The sequence below is a fragment of the Sorex araneus genome, chromosome 1, assembly GCF_027595985.1.
Source record: "Sorex araneus isolate mSorAra2 chromosome 1, mSorAra2.pri, whole genome shotgun sequence".
NCBI lineage: Eukaryota > Metazoa > Chordata > Mammalia > Eulipotyphla > Soricidae > Sorex > Sorex araneus.
In genome coordinates, this window is record NC_073302.1 from 67,465,282 (window position 1) to 67,482,003 (window position 16,722).

Here is a 16,722-nt window from a genome sequence, read left to right on the forward strand (position 1 = left end):
AGTATTCAGTCTTCAGCAATCCAACCAAATGTCCAGACATAGCAACCAAGCATGTGCAACCCTCTGCGCACTTCAACTAGACAGAAAATCAGCAATGACACAAAAACTGAACAATGCCATCAACCAAAGAGAACACAATCTCTAGGGTTTAATTTTGTTTGTCTGTTTATTTTTTGGCAACACCCAGCTATTCTCAGGCTTACTTCTTGCTCTGAGCTCAAAGATACCTCCTGGCAAGCTCTAAGGACGTGACCGTATGTAGCATCAGGAATCAAACCCAGTTTGGTCACGTGCAAGACAAGCCTCCTACCCACTGCACTATCATTATTTAGTGAACATTGCACCCAGGACAGCAGAATACAGATTCCTTTTCTAAATACCCTCCCCCCTTTCTCCTTCCCTTATTGTCACGAAGGCCATTATTGTGATGGCCAGGGTCACACACAAGCCTGGCTATTGGACTCACACAAAATGTGTGTGAAAATCAGCTACAGAGCTCACCAAAGGGCACACATCAAGTTGCAGTACTCACATATTCAGTTTCAGTGCCACTACAGTTTGACTGTTAGTTCCAGAGCTTGCACGCGTGCTCTCTGGGGTTTACACTTAGTTGAGGCACACAACTTATAGTTTTGGTGTTTACTGGGAGGTTGCTACAGGGCTCACATATGTGCTTGTCACAGGTTGAAATTTCTGGCTCTTGCATCCACACATCTTTTTAGACTATTTGCTAGTCTAAAAATTGCACCCCTTTTTGAGGTGCTCAAACACCACTCCTGGCTGTGGTACACTGAGACAGATTTTGCAGCATCAGAGATCACAGACAGCAGCGCTGCCAGACTCATTGTACATGGGACGCCTGGGATTTGAACTCAAATCATACACTGGTAATACCAATGTGCTAAAAATCCATGCTATTCCTCTGGGTACAGTTACACATTCTTCCCCATGGAATATATACCAAGCAAAAAACCTTGGCCTTAAAAAAAAATCCCTTCACAAATTTAAAAGTGAAATAATATATAGTATGCTTTCCATCCAGTAATGGAATCAAACTGAAACCAGTTATAGAAGGATAATAAGGAAAAATACACTTTGAATTTAAACAATACATTATAAATAACCCAAGGATCAAAAATTCTCAAAGAAAAAAACATGAATAAATTGAGTGAAAATTAAAATATATGAAAACCTGTGAAATACAATTAAAGCACGATTAAGAGGGATGTTTGTACTAAGTACATACACTATGAAAAATAAAACACCTTGCAACGAAGCCCTATTTTAGTAATTTAGAGGAGAAAGGCTGGGGAGATAGCCCACAAGGCTGGAATATATGTTTTGGATACAGTGATCCCAGGTTCAATCCCCAGCACATGATTCACCAGCACCATAGGGTATGGTCAAAATAACTGCAGCACTGTCATCCCGTTCTTCATCAATTTGCTCAAGCGGGCACCAATAACATCCCCATTGTGAGACTTGTTGTTACTGTTTTTGGCATATTGAATATGCCACAGGTAGCTTGCCAGGCTCTGCCATGCGGGCAAGATACTCTCGGCAGCTTGCTGGGCTCTCCAAAAGGGATGGAGGAATCGAACCCGGGTCGGCCATATGCAAGGCAAACGCCCTACCCGCTGTGCAGTCAAAATAACAATACTAATAATTAAAGTTTAGAATGAAAGAACAAACTAAATCCAAAGCCACTGAAATAAGCAATAAAAATGAGGGCAAAAAAAATTAAATCAAAAATTGGAGAAAAGATAATAAAGAGGAGTGGTCTAGTTCTTTAAGAAAACTAAGACTGTTCTCCCCACCCCCCAAAAAAAAGAGAGCAATGAGAGAAAGGGTGGGGGAGAAAATGAAGAAGGGGAGAGAACACAAACACAAATAAGTATCAGAAATGAAACAGGATTATCACTACAGATCCTGAAGACATAAAGGGGATAGTAAGGGAATATCAACAATTTTACACACATAAATTTATCAGTTTAGATGTGTCACTTTCTGAAAATAAATTTAAAACATACATACACAAGCTATCATAACTCGCCACTTGAAATAGATCACTAGAAATGCCCTATTCAGAAAATGTATAATTTCAAATATACATTTTTAAATCCAAAAAATAAACCTCCAGGCCCAGATGGTTTCACTGGAGAACTCCAAATACTTAGAAAACTATAAACAGAAACAATTCTACACAACCTCCTCTAGAAAACAGATTAGGAAACAGTATCTGGTGTCAAAGAGAATTTCTCCTTAATTTTAAACAATACATATTTATACACAACCAAATTTATTTATTCCCAAGACAAAGCATAATCAGTTGCCAAATGTTTCACCTTTCAAAGGACTGTGCTCTCTGGACTGTGCTCTCTCAATAAACTTTAAAGGATTCTTCAGATTGAAACTGAAACTTCTTAGTAAATCCGTTTATAGACCCTTATCTACTTAAGTCATGCCAGCACTCCAGTACAACCAAGTAACACCTCTATCCAGGGCAACATTCAGGCTTCATCAGATGACTTATTCAGAAACTTAGAAAACAGTAGTCTCACATTCTAGTAAGCCATTGATCTTGCCCCAAGTCCATTATTTCTGTGTTCTCACTTTAAATAATTATCATTCTCATTGTCTTCTTTCCATTCCAATTTCACTCTACCCAGAAACTGCTAATCAGTCACACCAATGAATATAATTCTCAGAAAAAACAGAATTTTAAGATGCAAAAAGGAACACCAAAAAACAACATTCAGTTAAAATAAAAACAGATTCTTTGAAAAATATAAACACGATCATACACCACGACCAAGTGGGATTCATCCCGGGGATGCAAGGATGGTTTAACATTGGGAAATCAATCAACATAATCCATCATATCAACAAAAGAAAAGATAAGAACCATATGATCATATCAATAGATGCAGAGAAAGCATTTGAAAAGATCCAGCACCTGTTTATGATGAAAACTCTCACCAAAATGGGTATAAAAGGGACTTTCCTCAATATAGTTAAAGCAATCTACCACAAGCCTAAGGCAAGCATCATCCTCAATGGGGAAAAACTAAGAGCCTTCCCTCTGAGATCAGGTACGAGACAAGGATGCCCACTCTCTCCACTCCTGTTCAATATACTACTGGAAGTACTTGTACTTGCAATAGCGGTTAGGCAAGAAAAAGGTATTAAGAGCATTCAGGTAGGAAAGGAAGAAATCAAACTCTCACTATTTGCAGACGATATGATACTATACTTAGAGAACTCTAAAACCTCTACCAAGAAAGTCTTAGAAACAATAGACTTGTATAGTAAAGTTGCAGGCTATAAAATCAACACCCAAAAGTCCATGGCTTTCCTATACGCAAATAATGAGAGAAGAAAGCGACACGATAAAAGCAATCCCGATCACAATTGCGCCTCAAACAATCAAATACCTCAGAATCAACTTAACTAAGGAGGTAAAAGACTTGTATAATGAAAACTACAAAACGCTACTTCAGGAAGTAAAAGAGGACACAAGGAAATGGATAGAAATCCCTTGCTCATGGATTGGAAGAATTAATATTATCAAAATGGCAATACTCCCCAAAGCATTGTACAAATTCAATGTGATCCCTATAAAGATACCCTTGACATTCTTCAAAGAAATGAAGCAAGCACTCCTGAAATTCATATGAAACAATAAGCCCCCACAAATAGCTAAATCAATTCTTGGGAAAAAGAAAATGGGAGGAATCAACCTCCCCAACTTCAAACTCTACTACAAAGCGGTAGTAATTAAAACAGCATGGTACTGGAACAAAGGCAGAGCTGCAGACCAATGGAAAAGGATTGAATATTCTGACACATCACTCCAAATATATGATCATCTAATCTTTGATAAGGGAGCAAGAAATGTGAAGTGGAGCAAGGAAAACATGTTTAACAAATTGTGCTGGCAAACCTGGACAGCTATATGCAAAAAAATGGGCTCAGATCTCCACCTCTCACCATGTACAAAAGTCAGATCTAAATGGATTAAAGACCTCAACATCAGACCAGAATCCCTAAGGTACAATGAAGACAAGGTCGGCAAAACCCTCACGACATTGTAGCCAACGGTATCTTCAAAGCTGACATGCCACTGGCCAAGCAAGTGAAAACAGAGATAAATAAATGGGACTACCTTAAACTAAGAAGCTGCTGCACCTCAAAAGATACAGTGACCAAAGTACAAAGACGGCCTACAGAATGGGAAAGGATATTTACCCAATACCCATCCGATAAGGGGTTGATATCAAGGATATACAAGGCACTGGTTGAACTCCACAAGAAGAAAACTGCCGACCTGATCAAAAAATGGGGTGATGAAATGAACAGAAACTTCCCCAAAGAAGAAATCCGAATGGCTGAGAAGCACATGAAAAAATGGTCAACATCACTAATCATTAGGGAGATGCAGATCAAAGCAACGAGATACCATCTCATACCATAGAGACTGGCCCACATCCAAAAAAACAAAAGCAACCGGTGTTGGAGCGGATGTGGGGAGAAAGGGACTCTTCTTCACTGCTGGTGGGAATGCCGACTTGTTCAACCCTTTTGGAAAATGCTATGGACAATTCTCAAAAAATTAGAAATTGAGCTCCCATTTGACCCAGCAATACCACTGCTGGGAATATATCCCAGAGAAGCAAAAAGGTATAGTAGAAATGACATTTGCATTTCTATGTTCATTGCAGCACTGTTTACAATAGCCACAATCTGGAAAAAAATGGAGTGCGCAAAAACAGATGACTGGTTAAAGAAACTTCGGTACATCTACACAATGGAATACTATGCAGCTGTTAGAAAGCATGAAGTTATGAAATTTGCATATAAGTGGATCAACATGGAAAGTATCATGTTGAGTGAAATGAGTCAGAAAGGAAGAGGCAGACATAGAAAGATTGCACTCACATGTGGAATATAATGTAGCAGAGAGGTACGAGCTAGCAATGATGCAACTTCTGGAAGAAATTTCTCTGGACTCAGTTACTAAAATACTAAAATACAGAAATCCAAAACCTTGTGGCCGCTATTGTAGTCACATTACCTCATATCTCTTCATTCTCAGCAATGAAAAACAAATTATCAAATGCTTCCTTTCCACAGGTCTGACTTGGGGGGGGAACTCAAAACAATAATAGTGAGGTTTTTTTTTGAAATATTGAATGTAATGAAAGTAAAGAGAAAGTAAAGTGAAATTTATCAGCTACACAGGTGGGGTGGGGGGTGGGGAGGGAGTTTTACTGTGGTTCTTGATGGTGGAATATGTGCACTGGTGAAGGGATGAGTATTTGAGCATCGTGTAACTGAGATTTAAGCCTGAAAGCTTTGTAACTTTCCACATGGTGATTCAATATATATATATATATATATATATATATATATATATATATATATATATAAAAACACGATCAATGAACCATTTGTAAGACTTACAAAGACAGAACCCTAATAAATCCATCAGAAATGAAAGAAGGGATATCACAACAGACACCACAGAAATAAAAAAGCCAATCAGAGATTACTTTGAGAGTTTTTATGCCACAAAATGAGAGAATCTAGAAGAAATGGATTAATTCCTGGATTCCTATAACCTCTGAAGGCTGAGCCAAGTTGATATAGAATACCGGAACAGACCTACTATCACTATAGAGGAAACTGAAATGATAATCAAAAGTCTTCACAAGATCAAAAACCCAAGCCCAGATGGATTTACTAGTGATTCTTTAATGTCTTTAAGTAGGACCTACTACCAATCCTTTTCAGGTTCTTCCAGAAAATTGAAGAAACAGAAACACTCCCAGTTTCTATGATGCAAACATCAGCCTGATATCGAAAGCAGAAGAGACAGCACCAACAAACAGAATTACAGGCCAATATCCTTGATGACTACAGATGCAAAGACCCTCAATAAAATACTAATAAATAATATCCAACAACTCATTAAAAAGATCATTCACCAGGACCAAATATGATTCACGCCAGGGACTCAAGGATGGTTTAACATATGCAAGTCTAATAACTCAATACACCATAACATTTAAAAGAAAAAGTAAAAATCATATGACCATTATCAACAGATTCATAGAAAGCACTGAAAAAATCCAGCACACATTCATAATAAAAACTCTCAACAAAATAGAATTTGAGGGAACTTTCCTCAATATAGTCAAAGTCATCTAACAGAGCCCACTGTAAGCATTATTCTCAATGGGGAAAACTGAAAAAATTTCCCCCTAAGATCAGGCACAAGACAAGGCTGTCCACCCTCACCATTCCTATTCAATACAGTACTGGAAATACCTGCCATAGTGGTTAGGCAAGAAAAAGATATCAAGGGCATCCAGATAGGAAAAGAAGAAGTAAAGTTTTCCACTGTTTGCAGGTGACATGAAACTACACTTACAAATACAGTTCCTATATTTTAAAAGACTCCACAAAAGAGCTCTTAGAAACAATAGATTTGTATAGTAAAGTGACAGGTTATAAAATCAATATGCAAAGGTCCATGACTTTCCTATACACAAATGAAAGACATTAAAGGGAAAAAATGCAAAAAACCTAGCCCCAGTCACAATCATGCCTCAAAAAATCAAGTAACTCAGAACTAGATTTACTAAAGAGGTGAAGGACCTATACTAAAAAAATACCTAAAAAGCACTACTTCAAGAAAGAAGAGAAAATGGAGACACGTCCTTAGATCATGGATTGAGAGGATTAACATCACCAAAATGGCAATACTTCCCAAAGCATTATCAGATTCAATGCAGTCCCTATAAGGATACCTATGACATTTTTAAAAGAAATAGATCAAACACTACTGAAATTCATATGGAACAATAATGCACTCCCCCCTACCACCCCCCCCCACACACACACCAAATCCTGGATTCCTAGAACAATCCTTGGGAAAGAGATGATGAGAGGCATTACCTTCCCCTACTTCAATGCAGTAGTAATTAAAACAGCATGGTACTAGACTAAAGACAGACCTTCAGATCTCAGACACTCAAATCTTTGATAAAGAAGCAAGAAATAGAAAGTGGAACAAGGAACGCCTCTTCAACAAGTGCTGTTGGGAAAAGTGAGCAGCTACATGTAAAAAAATGAACTCAGATGTCTTTCTAACACCATTCACATAAGTCAGATAAAAATGAATTAAAGACCTCAATATCAGACTTGAATCCATGAGGTCACTGTCACTGTCATCCTGTTGCTCATCGATTTGTTCGGGCGGGCACCAGTAATGTCTCTCATTGAGAAGACTTATTGTTACTGTTTTTGGCATATCCAACACACCACAGGTAGCTTGCCAGGCTCTGCTGTGCGGGCGCGATACTCTTGGTAGCTTGCGGGGCTCTCTGAGAGGGGCGGAGGAATCGAACACGGGTCGGCCGTGTGAAAGGCGAACGCCCTACTGCTGTGCTATTGCTCCAGCCCCATGAGGTACATAGAGGAAATTATAGCAAGACATTGAAGCTAAAGGCATCTTCAAAGATGAAACATCAGTGACCAAGCAAGTGGAAACAAAGATAAACATCACTGTATTACTGTATCACTGTCCTCCCATTTACTCAAGCGGGCGCCAGTAACATCTCTATTGGTCCCAGCCCTGAGATTTTAGCAGCCTCTCCTTACTCATCTTTCCCAATGCCTGGACGCTCTTTCAGGATCAGGGGAATGAGACCTGGTATTATTACTGTTTTTGGCATACTGAATACGCCATGGAGAGCTTGCCAAGCTCTGCCATGTGGGCGGGATACTCTCGGTAGCTTGCCAAGCTTTCCGAGAATATATATGTGTGTATGTATATATACATATATACATATATATATATAAATATTTCCCTCTATGAGTTTATGGAAAATGGGTAAGGAGAGTCTTATGAGTGTCGGTCCAGGAATATGTTCACTCATGCATGAGGCTCAGCCAGAGCATGTGGAAAGCAGCCAGAAGCACGGCAGTGGTTGGTTAGTAGAGGTTGGCTGCCAGGGCTGGCGGGAAGGGCTCTCACCTAACCTCCTCTGGGGAGCCCCGAGTGGAAACAGCCTCTGGCCTGGAGTCCGGTGGCATGGTTATGGGAGCCTCAATTTATGCTCCCTTCCAGAGAAGCAGCTGTGAGTTCTGGAGGGTGATCAATGAGGACATTTCTGGCGCTAGTAGAAGGTGGCTTATGGGTGTGACCCCTGGGTGGCCAGAGTCTGAGGGAAGCAGACAGAGGATCTCTGCTCCCGGGTCCCATTGAGTCCAGAGTCCAAGATCACAAAGTTCCACATTACCTGGGACTACATTAATCCAAGGAAGCTCCTGAACCTCAAAAGAAATGGTTACAAAGACACAGAAACAGCCCATGGAATGGGAAAAATCATTTACCCAATACCCATCAGGTAAGGGGCTAATATTTAAGGTATATAAGGCACTAGTAGAACTTTACAAGAAAAAAAGTAGCACATCCAACCCCATCAAAAAAAAATGAGAAGAAATAAACAGAAACTTTCTCAAAGAAGAAATACAAATAACCAAAAAGTAAATGAAAAAAAGTTATACATCACTAAACATCAGGGAGATGCAAATCAAAACAACAATGAGATATCATCTCATGGTACAGACTAGCACACATCAAAAAGAACAAGACCAACCTGTGCTGGCCCAAATGCAGGGAAAAAGGGATTCATTTTTTTTTTTTGGTTGGAATGCCGACTGGTCCAGCCTTTATGGAAAATAATATAGGCATCCCTCAAATGTTAGAAATTGAGCTTCCACACAACCCAGCAATACTACTTCTGGAAATATAGAGGTCTAAAAACACAATACAGAAAAGCCATCTGCACTCCTATGTTCATTACAGCACTATTCACAATTGCCAGAATCTGGAAACAACCCAAGTGCCCAAGAACAGATGAATGAATAAAGAAACCATGGTACATCTTCATGATGGAACACTATGCAGCTGCCAGGAAAAATGAAGTCATGAAATTTGCTTACACATGGATCGACACAGAGAGTATCGTGCTGAGTGAAATGAGTCAGAAGAAGAGGGACAGATATAGAGTGATTGCACTCATTTGTGGGATATTTAAAAAAAACAACAGTATGAAAGCAATACCTAAGGATAGTAGAAATAAAGGCCAGAAAGGCAGTCCATGGTTGGAAGCCTGCCTGCCACATGTTATGAGGGAGTGCAGTTAGGATAGAGAAGGAACCATTATGACATGATAATTGAAAATTATCACTCTGGACAAGAACTGAGTGCTGAAAGAACATAAAGTGATACACATAACCTTTCAGTAGCAGTACTGCAAGCCACAGTGCCTAAAAGGAAGAGTAAGAAGAAAAATGAAAAGTGTCTATCATAGAGGCAGGCTGGCGAGGGGAGGAAAACTGGGGACATTGATGGGAGGAAACTTATACTAGAAAGAATGGATGTTGGATCAGTGTATGACTAAATCCAATCATGAACAATTTTGTAACTGTGTACCTTGAGATGATTTAATAAAAAAATAAATTAAAAAAATTAAAAATAAAAACATGAACAGCAGACTTTCTAGGCTAGAGCTGGCCACAATCCTTTTCAGCTGTCAGTCAGTGACAATTTCAACAGCTATGTCTTGGTTTTCTCACATTTTTAAAAAAGGGGGAAAAAACCCAACAACTTCCTTCTCACTGATAGAGTTCTGAGACAACATAAATGTTCATATTCCTCAAAATGTGGAATGTCTGATTAACAAACACTATTTCTGAACCATCTTTCTTTGGAGGCTAAAATTCTTTATTACTTACAATCTCTCTTACTGAATCTCTCTCTATTTTTTTTTAATTTTTATTAAATCACCATGTGGAAAGTTACAAAGTTCTCAGGTATATATGTCAGTTATACAATATTCAAACACCCATCCCTTCACCAGTGCCCATATTCCACCACCAGAAACCCCAGTATACCCCCCCGCCCCCACCCCCTACCCCCTACTGTATAACTAATGAATTTCACTTCATTTTTTCTTTACCTTGATTACATTCCATAATTCAACACAAAACTCACTATAGTTGTTGGAGTTTCCACCCAAGAGACACAGACCTACTACATTTGATAATTAGTTTTTCATTGCTGGAAATGAAGAGATATGTAGCCCCACTGCTACAAGTACGTAACTCAATCTCTCTCTTTTTTTTTTCCTTTTTCCTTTTCCCTTTTTTTTTTTTCTTCTTCCCCCTCATCCCCCTTCCTGCGCCTCACAGTATGGTGTACGCCACGCCGCGTCGGCCAGCGTGGGGCTTTTGCTTAGTTCACAGTCCAGAGGTGGCTGCTACATTAAAAACCTTCAATATTTCAACAAAAACTTACTGTTATTATTTGGAGTTTTCCCCCCCAAGTCAGATCTGTTCAAATGGAACCGTTTCACATTGCTGACAATTATAAATGTTAAGTCACGTGGACGCGGCAGCGTCCGTGCAGTTTTGTATTTCTGTATAAAGTCCAGGGAAAATTCTGCCAGAAATTACATAGCCCAGCTCACAGTCCCAGTGCATTGCTGTAAGAAGTCTCTGAATTCAAAGTCTTTAGGCGCAGAGTGTCCAATTCGCGCTCAGCAGCTCCGGATTTATCTGGGCCGAGGGCGTGCCGGTTACGCCCCCTTCCCATGAGTTCCTGGGAGCCCCAAAAGTAAAAACCGAATACCTGTGGGTTTGGAGTCACAGAAGATGGTGCCTGCCACATGGGTGCCGCCAGCCCGCCGCTTTCCGTGCAGGAAGACAGGGTGGGGAGGAAAAAAAATCCACCCCCGGCAGCACAGAGTTATAGCCCAGTTCGGTGTCCCAGTGCATCGCTATCGGATGCTGTGCTGGATGCCCGAATGTGTTACATCTCTGGGATCAAAGTCTTTAGGCGCAGAAGGTCCGATTCGCGCTCAGCGGCTCCGGATTTATCTGGGCCGAGGGTGTGCCGGTTACGCCCCCTTCCCATGAGTTCCTGGGAATCTCTCTCTATTTTTCATTTAAAAGATTAAGACTGGAGTGATAGACAGTACAGCAGGTAGACCTTGCACAAACCTGACCCAGGTTAGAACCCCAGCATCCTATATGGTCCCCTGAGCACTGTCAAGAGTAATTCCTGAGTGCAGAGCCAGGAGTAAGCCCAGAGCATCACTGGGTGTTACTGGGGGCGAGGGGGGGAACACCTAAAAATGAAATAACTTAATTTTTTGAAATAAAAGATTAACTGATTTTCCTGAAGGCACAGTTTGACCTACAATCTCATCCTATTCTGAACCCTGATATTATTTTCTTGATACCACCTTACGTTATTCCCAATCATTAGATATGGAGAAAAAGAAAAGATGTAATTATTAAGTCGAACAGGCCAGATTTTCAACAGCATAATTACTGACATTTTAAACAAAACCATTCGTATTGGGACCTTCCCAGTGACAGCAGAACGCTTAGCAGCACCTCTGGTCTTAGCCTTGAGATGCCAAGAGTAGCATCCCAGTTTTGACACCAAAAATATCCCCAAATACTGCCCAAAGTTTCTAGAAGAGCAAAACTGTCCCTGATAAAGAACCACTATGCTATACATAAAACACTCAAGTATTTAAAAATCATTACCTACAAGGAAAACTAAACTGGAAAGAATATAATGAAGGTATAAATCTCTAAATATTCTTAAAATTTCCACATAACATTTTGAATGTCAGGGAACAGAATAACTGTATCTTGTAAGTAGAAGTTACATAATATAATCAGCTAACATTTGCATATATGCCATGCCCTGCTTAGGCTCATACAGTGCTCCAACACCCATCCCTCCAGGAGTGTACATTTCTCAGCACCAGTGTCCTCAGGTTTCCTCCCATCGGCCCCACCCCCCACCCTGCCTCTAAGGCAGGCGATTTTTCCTTCCCTCTTTCCTTCCCTCCCTCCCTCCCCCTCCCACCTCCCCCTTTTGGGCATTATGGTTTGTAATACTGATACTGAAAGTTTAAGAGATGCAATTCTTATATTTAAGCAGATAGCAGTATTGATTATTTTCAGTTTTTCCAACTTTCAAGATCTGAATCAGAAAAAAATCAGAAATGGGGCTGGAGAGATAGTACAGAAGGTAGAGCGCTTGCCCTGCATCCAGACTAAACCTAGGTTTGAATCCCAGCACCCCATATGCCTCTGCGCACCTCCTAGGAGTGATTCCCGGGCGTAGTACCACTGAGTGTGGTGTCAATTCCCTTCCCTCCAAAAAAAAAGAAGACTCAAAAATGAATAGATATCTATAGAAAATGCATCTATCTGGGTGTTCCAACCCCAAGGACCCATTCTATTATGACATATCACATCTCTGGCAGGACACATCACTTATATAACTACGTATATCTATATATGTGTACCTATAAATTTGTGTATTATAGTGATCTCAGTTATACATAGTTTTACATAACTGTTATAATCACTTATACATGACTGAGATTATGTATAGTTATCACGTATAGCAAGAAATCAAGCAAACATCTACCAAGTTTCTGATACCCTGAAGTCGGCGCAAAGAAACCTAAATCAAGGACCTCTTTTCTGTCACACACACACATACACACATAAATATGAACACACATGTGGTTAAACAAATAATGCTCTATATAGTGGTTCCTAAGGAATACCCAGTATGTCTGCCAACAAATACTACTAGTTGGAAGCATCAGAATCTGGCATCCTTTAGAAAAGTGTCATGTAGTTAAAAGAGAAAAAAAGTTCTTGTATGTATGAAGAGAGGTCACAAAAAGTGGAGCAGGGATGAGAGGAAAAACCTTTTGAAATACTTAATATTAGTTGAAGCCACCCTTGAAGTGACAAACTGTGGAGTTTTTTTATATGCAATATTAATTTTTAAAAATTTCACCTCTTCTGGGATAGAGAAGGGATCACTAAGTCAATGATGGTTGGAGGAATCACTCGGGATGGCAGATGTGTGCTGAAAAGGACCAAACATGTTGGCCTCTCATTATCTGTATTGCAAACCATAATGCCCATAAGTAGAGAGAGTAAAAGGGAAACTGCCATAAAGGTAGGGTGTATGTGGGAGGGTGGGGGAGATACTGGGGACATTGGTGGTGGAAAACGTACACTGGTGGAAGGATGCATATTTGATCCTTGTACAACGGAAACTCAAACATGAAAGCTTTGTAAGTGTTGCTTACAGTGATCTATTAAAAAAAATGTTGATCAATCATAAGAATAAAAAGATGCTGAATGCAAAAAAAAAAAAAAAATCCACGTCTTAGGTCTGAAAAAGCACAGCAGGTAATAAGGCACTTGTCATGCACACTGCCCAATGAGTCATCCCTGGCATTTCCAAGGCAACTGGGCCCAAGACTGGGAAAAATGTATCTCAAAGCTCCTTCTGCACATCAATCAAAGTTGAAACTAACAACACAGTAAATCTTCAAAATTCTTTAATCCACACCCAAAAGAAAGGTGTGAAGGCAGCCAAGGGATCATGGCAACAGGGTCAGTGATTAGAGCACAGGCTAGAGAGCCCTCAAGTTTTTGAGCAGCTGAGTGAGCAGCTGAGGACAGAAACCATGTTCCACCACTGTCACCAGGTTCCTTTCCACGATATACAAGATCTTCCGGTTCTTTCCTTTCTAATCTTCCATTTCTATCAATGACAAGGCATTTTCCTTTTAGATGCAATCGATCACCATTCAAGAGGCAGGCACTGAACTGTCCAAAACACACACACACCACCACCACCACCACCACATTCTGATATGCAAAGGTCTGAAACACATCAACACGACCCAAAAAACCCTGAACCAGCCACAAACCCCCTTCGCCTCCAGCGCGCTGACAGGTTTTTCCTTTTTTCCTTTCACTGAATCTCCCAATTCGGGAGCACTGGACAAGACGGCTTAGAGACGCGTATGCCTTACTCCAGGAGACCCGCGGAAGCAGGGCCGGCGAAGCAGAGCCAGCGAAGCCCAGGCGGGTTTAAATGGGGCCTATGTTTAATCTTCCTCCAGAGCTTCAAAATTCTTTAACCCGTATCCCCAAAGAAAAGGTTTGAGAGGAGCCAAGAAATCATGGCGACAGGGACAGACAGTGCCCAAGTGGACAGCAGCTTCTGAGATTTGTTTTGGGACAGGGCTCGGAAGCCACTAATGGTACTTTGCAAATCTCGTCCATTTTTCCATCCGCCCATTCACATCTCGGTCCCATAAACCTTTTGGTTTTTTGGTTTTGTTTGGTGTTTTCTTTTTTTTTTTCCTCCCTTGAGCGGCGAGAAAAAGATGAGACCGAAGGTAGGCGAGGCGACGAGGCGTGAGATTTTTTTACCACACGTAATGCTGAAAAACGTGGAGCTGTTTACTAAGCGGCGCCGGGGAGCCACCGAGCGCGCCCCGAGCCGCCCGGCCCCGCCTCCTCCACAGCCTCGGGCGCGTTCGGACGCAGGGGCGACCCGTTACCCGCGCGCACGGGACCCGGAGGCTCGCGGCGCCGCGGCCCCGGAAGTGTCAGCCCCGTCACCCCTCGGCCCCGCGCCCACCCAGCGCGCTGCCCACCCACGGTTACCTCGGAGGCCCGGGTTGTCGTCTCTGGCCCGAATCTTTCGGATTTTGACTGGACGCCCACTCAGGGTGGACAGGACCAGACGCTGGCGCAAGAAGTTGCAGCCCGTGTAGCTGAGGGAGTGCGCCTGGGTCGCCATGTGCGCGCCCTCAGCAAAAGATCGGCGGGGGGGGGGGGGGGCGGGGGGCGGGGGACCCGAGGGCAGCAACTTGGGGCGCGCGCGGGAGTCACGACCCCAGAGCGCTGGCGACAGTGGCTGGAGCTACGCGGGTTCCCTCTGGCAGCCGCACAGCCCAGCGGCCCCGGGCGCGTCCACGTGGTTTGGAACAGGAAGACAGCGAGACGAGACACCGGGTCAGAGGGGAGTGGGGCGGGGCCCGTGACCTCCTCCCCGCCTCCAGCCCCAAGTGGGGGCGGTCACCACGCCGGGCCTCGCCGTCATTGGCGTGCGTAAGATCAGGAAGATGCCCGCGCAGCCCTGCCATTGGCCTGTGCCCAAACTGGGCGGAGCCCAAGTAGTTCTGCCATTTGTCCTCCGTGGAGTTGGGTGGTGCCTCAGCCCCGGCAACAGCGCACAGTGGGAGGGAAGTTGTGGAGCGGCGGCTAGGGAACCCCAGAGCGGGAATTCGCCAGTCGCGTCTGTCTCCACGGTGTCTCTCGACTTGGAGGCAGTGGAGAGCTGGGACTGGCGACCTGCTACAGGCCGGATACTTAGTCTGGCTGCTTAGGGTAAGCCCCGCGATGTCTATGGGATCTTCTCCTCCTCAAAAGGAGAAAAGAGGGTTGGCATTCATCACCCAGTTGAAGGCCACTCGCTGAGCATGTCAGGGCTGCTGTCCCGGTGCCATTCCCACGTTACACTTGAAGAAAAACTTGAGAAACATTGCAAAGCTGGGAGTTTCCTCCCAGTATTACCGAGACCTGAATGTGTCAGTCAGTCAATCAGGATACCAAACTGTTTATTACCGGACATCAAGCTTTGCCCCTTTCAGGTCTTTTCATTCACCACCTTTCCTTCCAAATCAGATCCTCCCATCATCCCTTCCATCAAAATGGTCAATTGTAATAGCTCCACACAGCTTTTGTCTCTTCCTCCTCGCTTCTTCTAATTCACGCACCAAAGTCTTCTCAAAGACTGGGTTATCTAATCAAAAATCTTCAAGAATGTACAGGTAGCTTTCAGAAGGCTACAAACATAGGAGGGACCCCTCCGTCAGAGTATTTGTAACTGGGCCTCTTCTCTCTCTAGGGAAAAACAAAAACAAAAATAGACTCGCCCAAGACTTTCCTGGAGATGCTGCCCATTACATTCCATTGGACCAAAGTAGAAATTTAAATAACTTTTTTGTGCTGATAGGGACCCCAGGCCACTGACTAAACAGCACTGGCCCTTGGACACTGCAACAGTGCCCTTTTTGATCTGGATCCGTCTTCTGCGTTACCATAGGAAATAAAATACACCCCTGATGACATTTTGCTGCGTTTTTCTATACATGTAAAATATATTCATTGGCTGTTCCTCACTTGCACATATTTACCATTCTTCATGAATATATCCGAATTTCCTGAAAGACTGCTAGAGTATGTATTAGCTGTATCTCACTGTAACTCTGATGGGCATAAAACCAGACCCTCTATTCCCACCTTTTGAAATTGTTCTCCAGTCCATGCTTACATTCTTCCGAAAGTAAGTTGTTTTCCTTGCAAATATAAGACCCGTCTTCTATGCAGTTGTTTCTGTGCTTTTTTGAGGACAGCAAATCATAGTAATAGAATTTGTAGCCATTCTTGGATGTGTCACCAAAACATGTGCTCCAACATACCAGGAGGAAAGGTTAGGAGGTGAAAAATGTGAGCAATGTGTAAGATTTATGAAGGTAGTTAGCCTTATTTGTATAACAGTTGGTTATAAGCAGTCAGTGTCAGGGGCAGAATAGGGTGATAAAGTAATATGAAAATAACGTAGGTATCTATAACTTAACAAAGAAAGTATGGTAAGGGGAGGGTAAACAAAAAAAGATCACTCAAAAGTGGTCCCCAATCCCTGCCCTGTGTATTTAGCTTCCCAACAACATTTTACCTATTTATTTCCTACTACTAACATAAGAACTAGATTGAACAATTAGGTTTAATTTAAAAGTTCCT

General features: G+C 42.1%; 1 protein-coding gene across 1 annotated transcript in view; it reads right to left on the reverse strand.

Annotated features, from left to right (window-relative positions):
* Nucleotides 1-14,934, reverse strand: part of RCL1 (RNA terminal phosphate cyclase like 1) — a 57,952-nt gene extending 43,018 nt beyond the window's left edge. Inside the window, exon 1 of the mRNA XM_004600137.2 lies at nt 14,581-14,934. Within this exon, the coding sequence (XP_004600194.1) occupies nt 14,581-14,716 (136 nt within the window). The 5' untranslated portion in view covers nt 14,717-14,934. The remainder of the gene's footprint in view (nt 1-14,580) is intronic.
* Nucleotides 14,935-16,722: the final 1,788 nt, after the last annotated feature.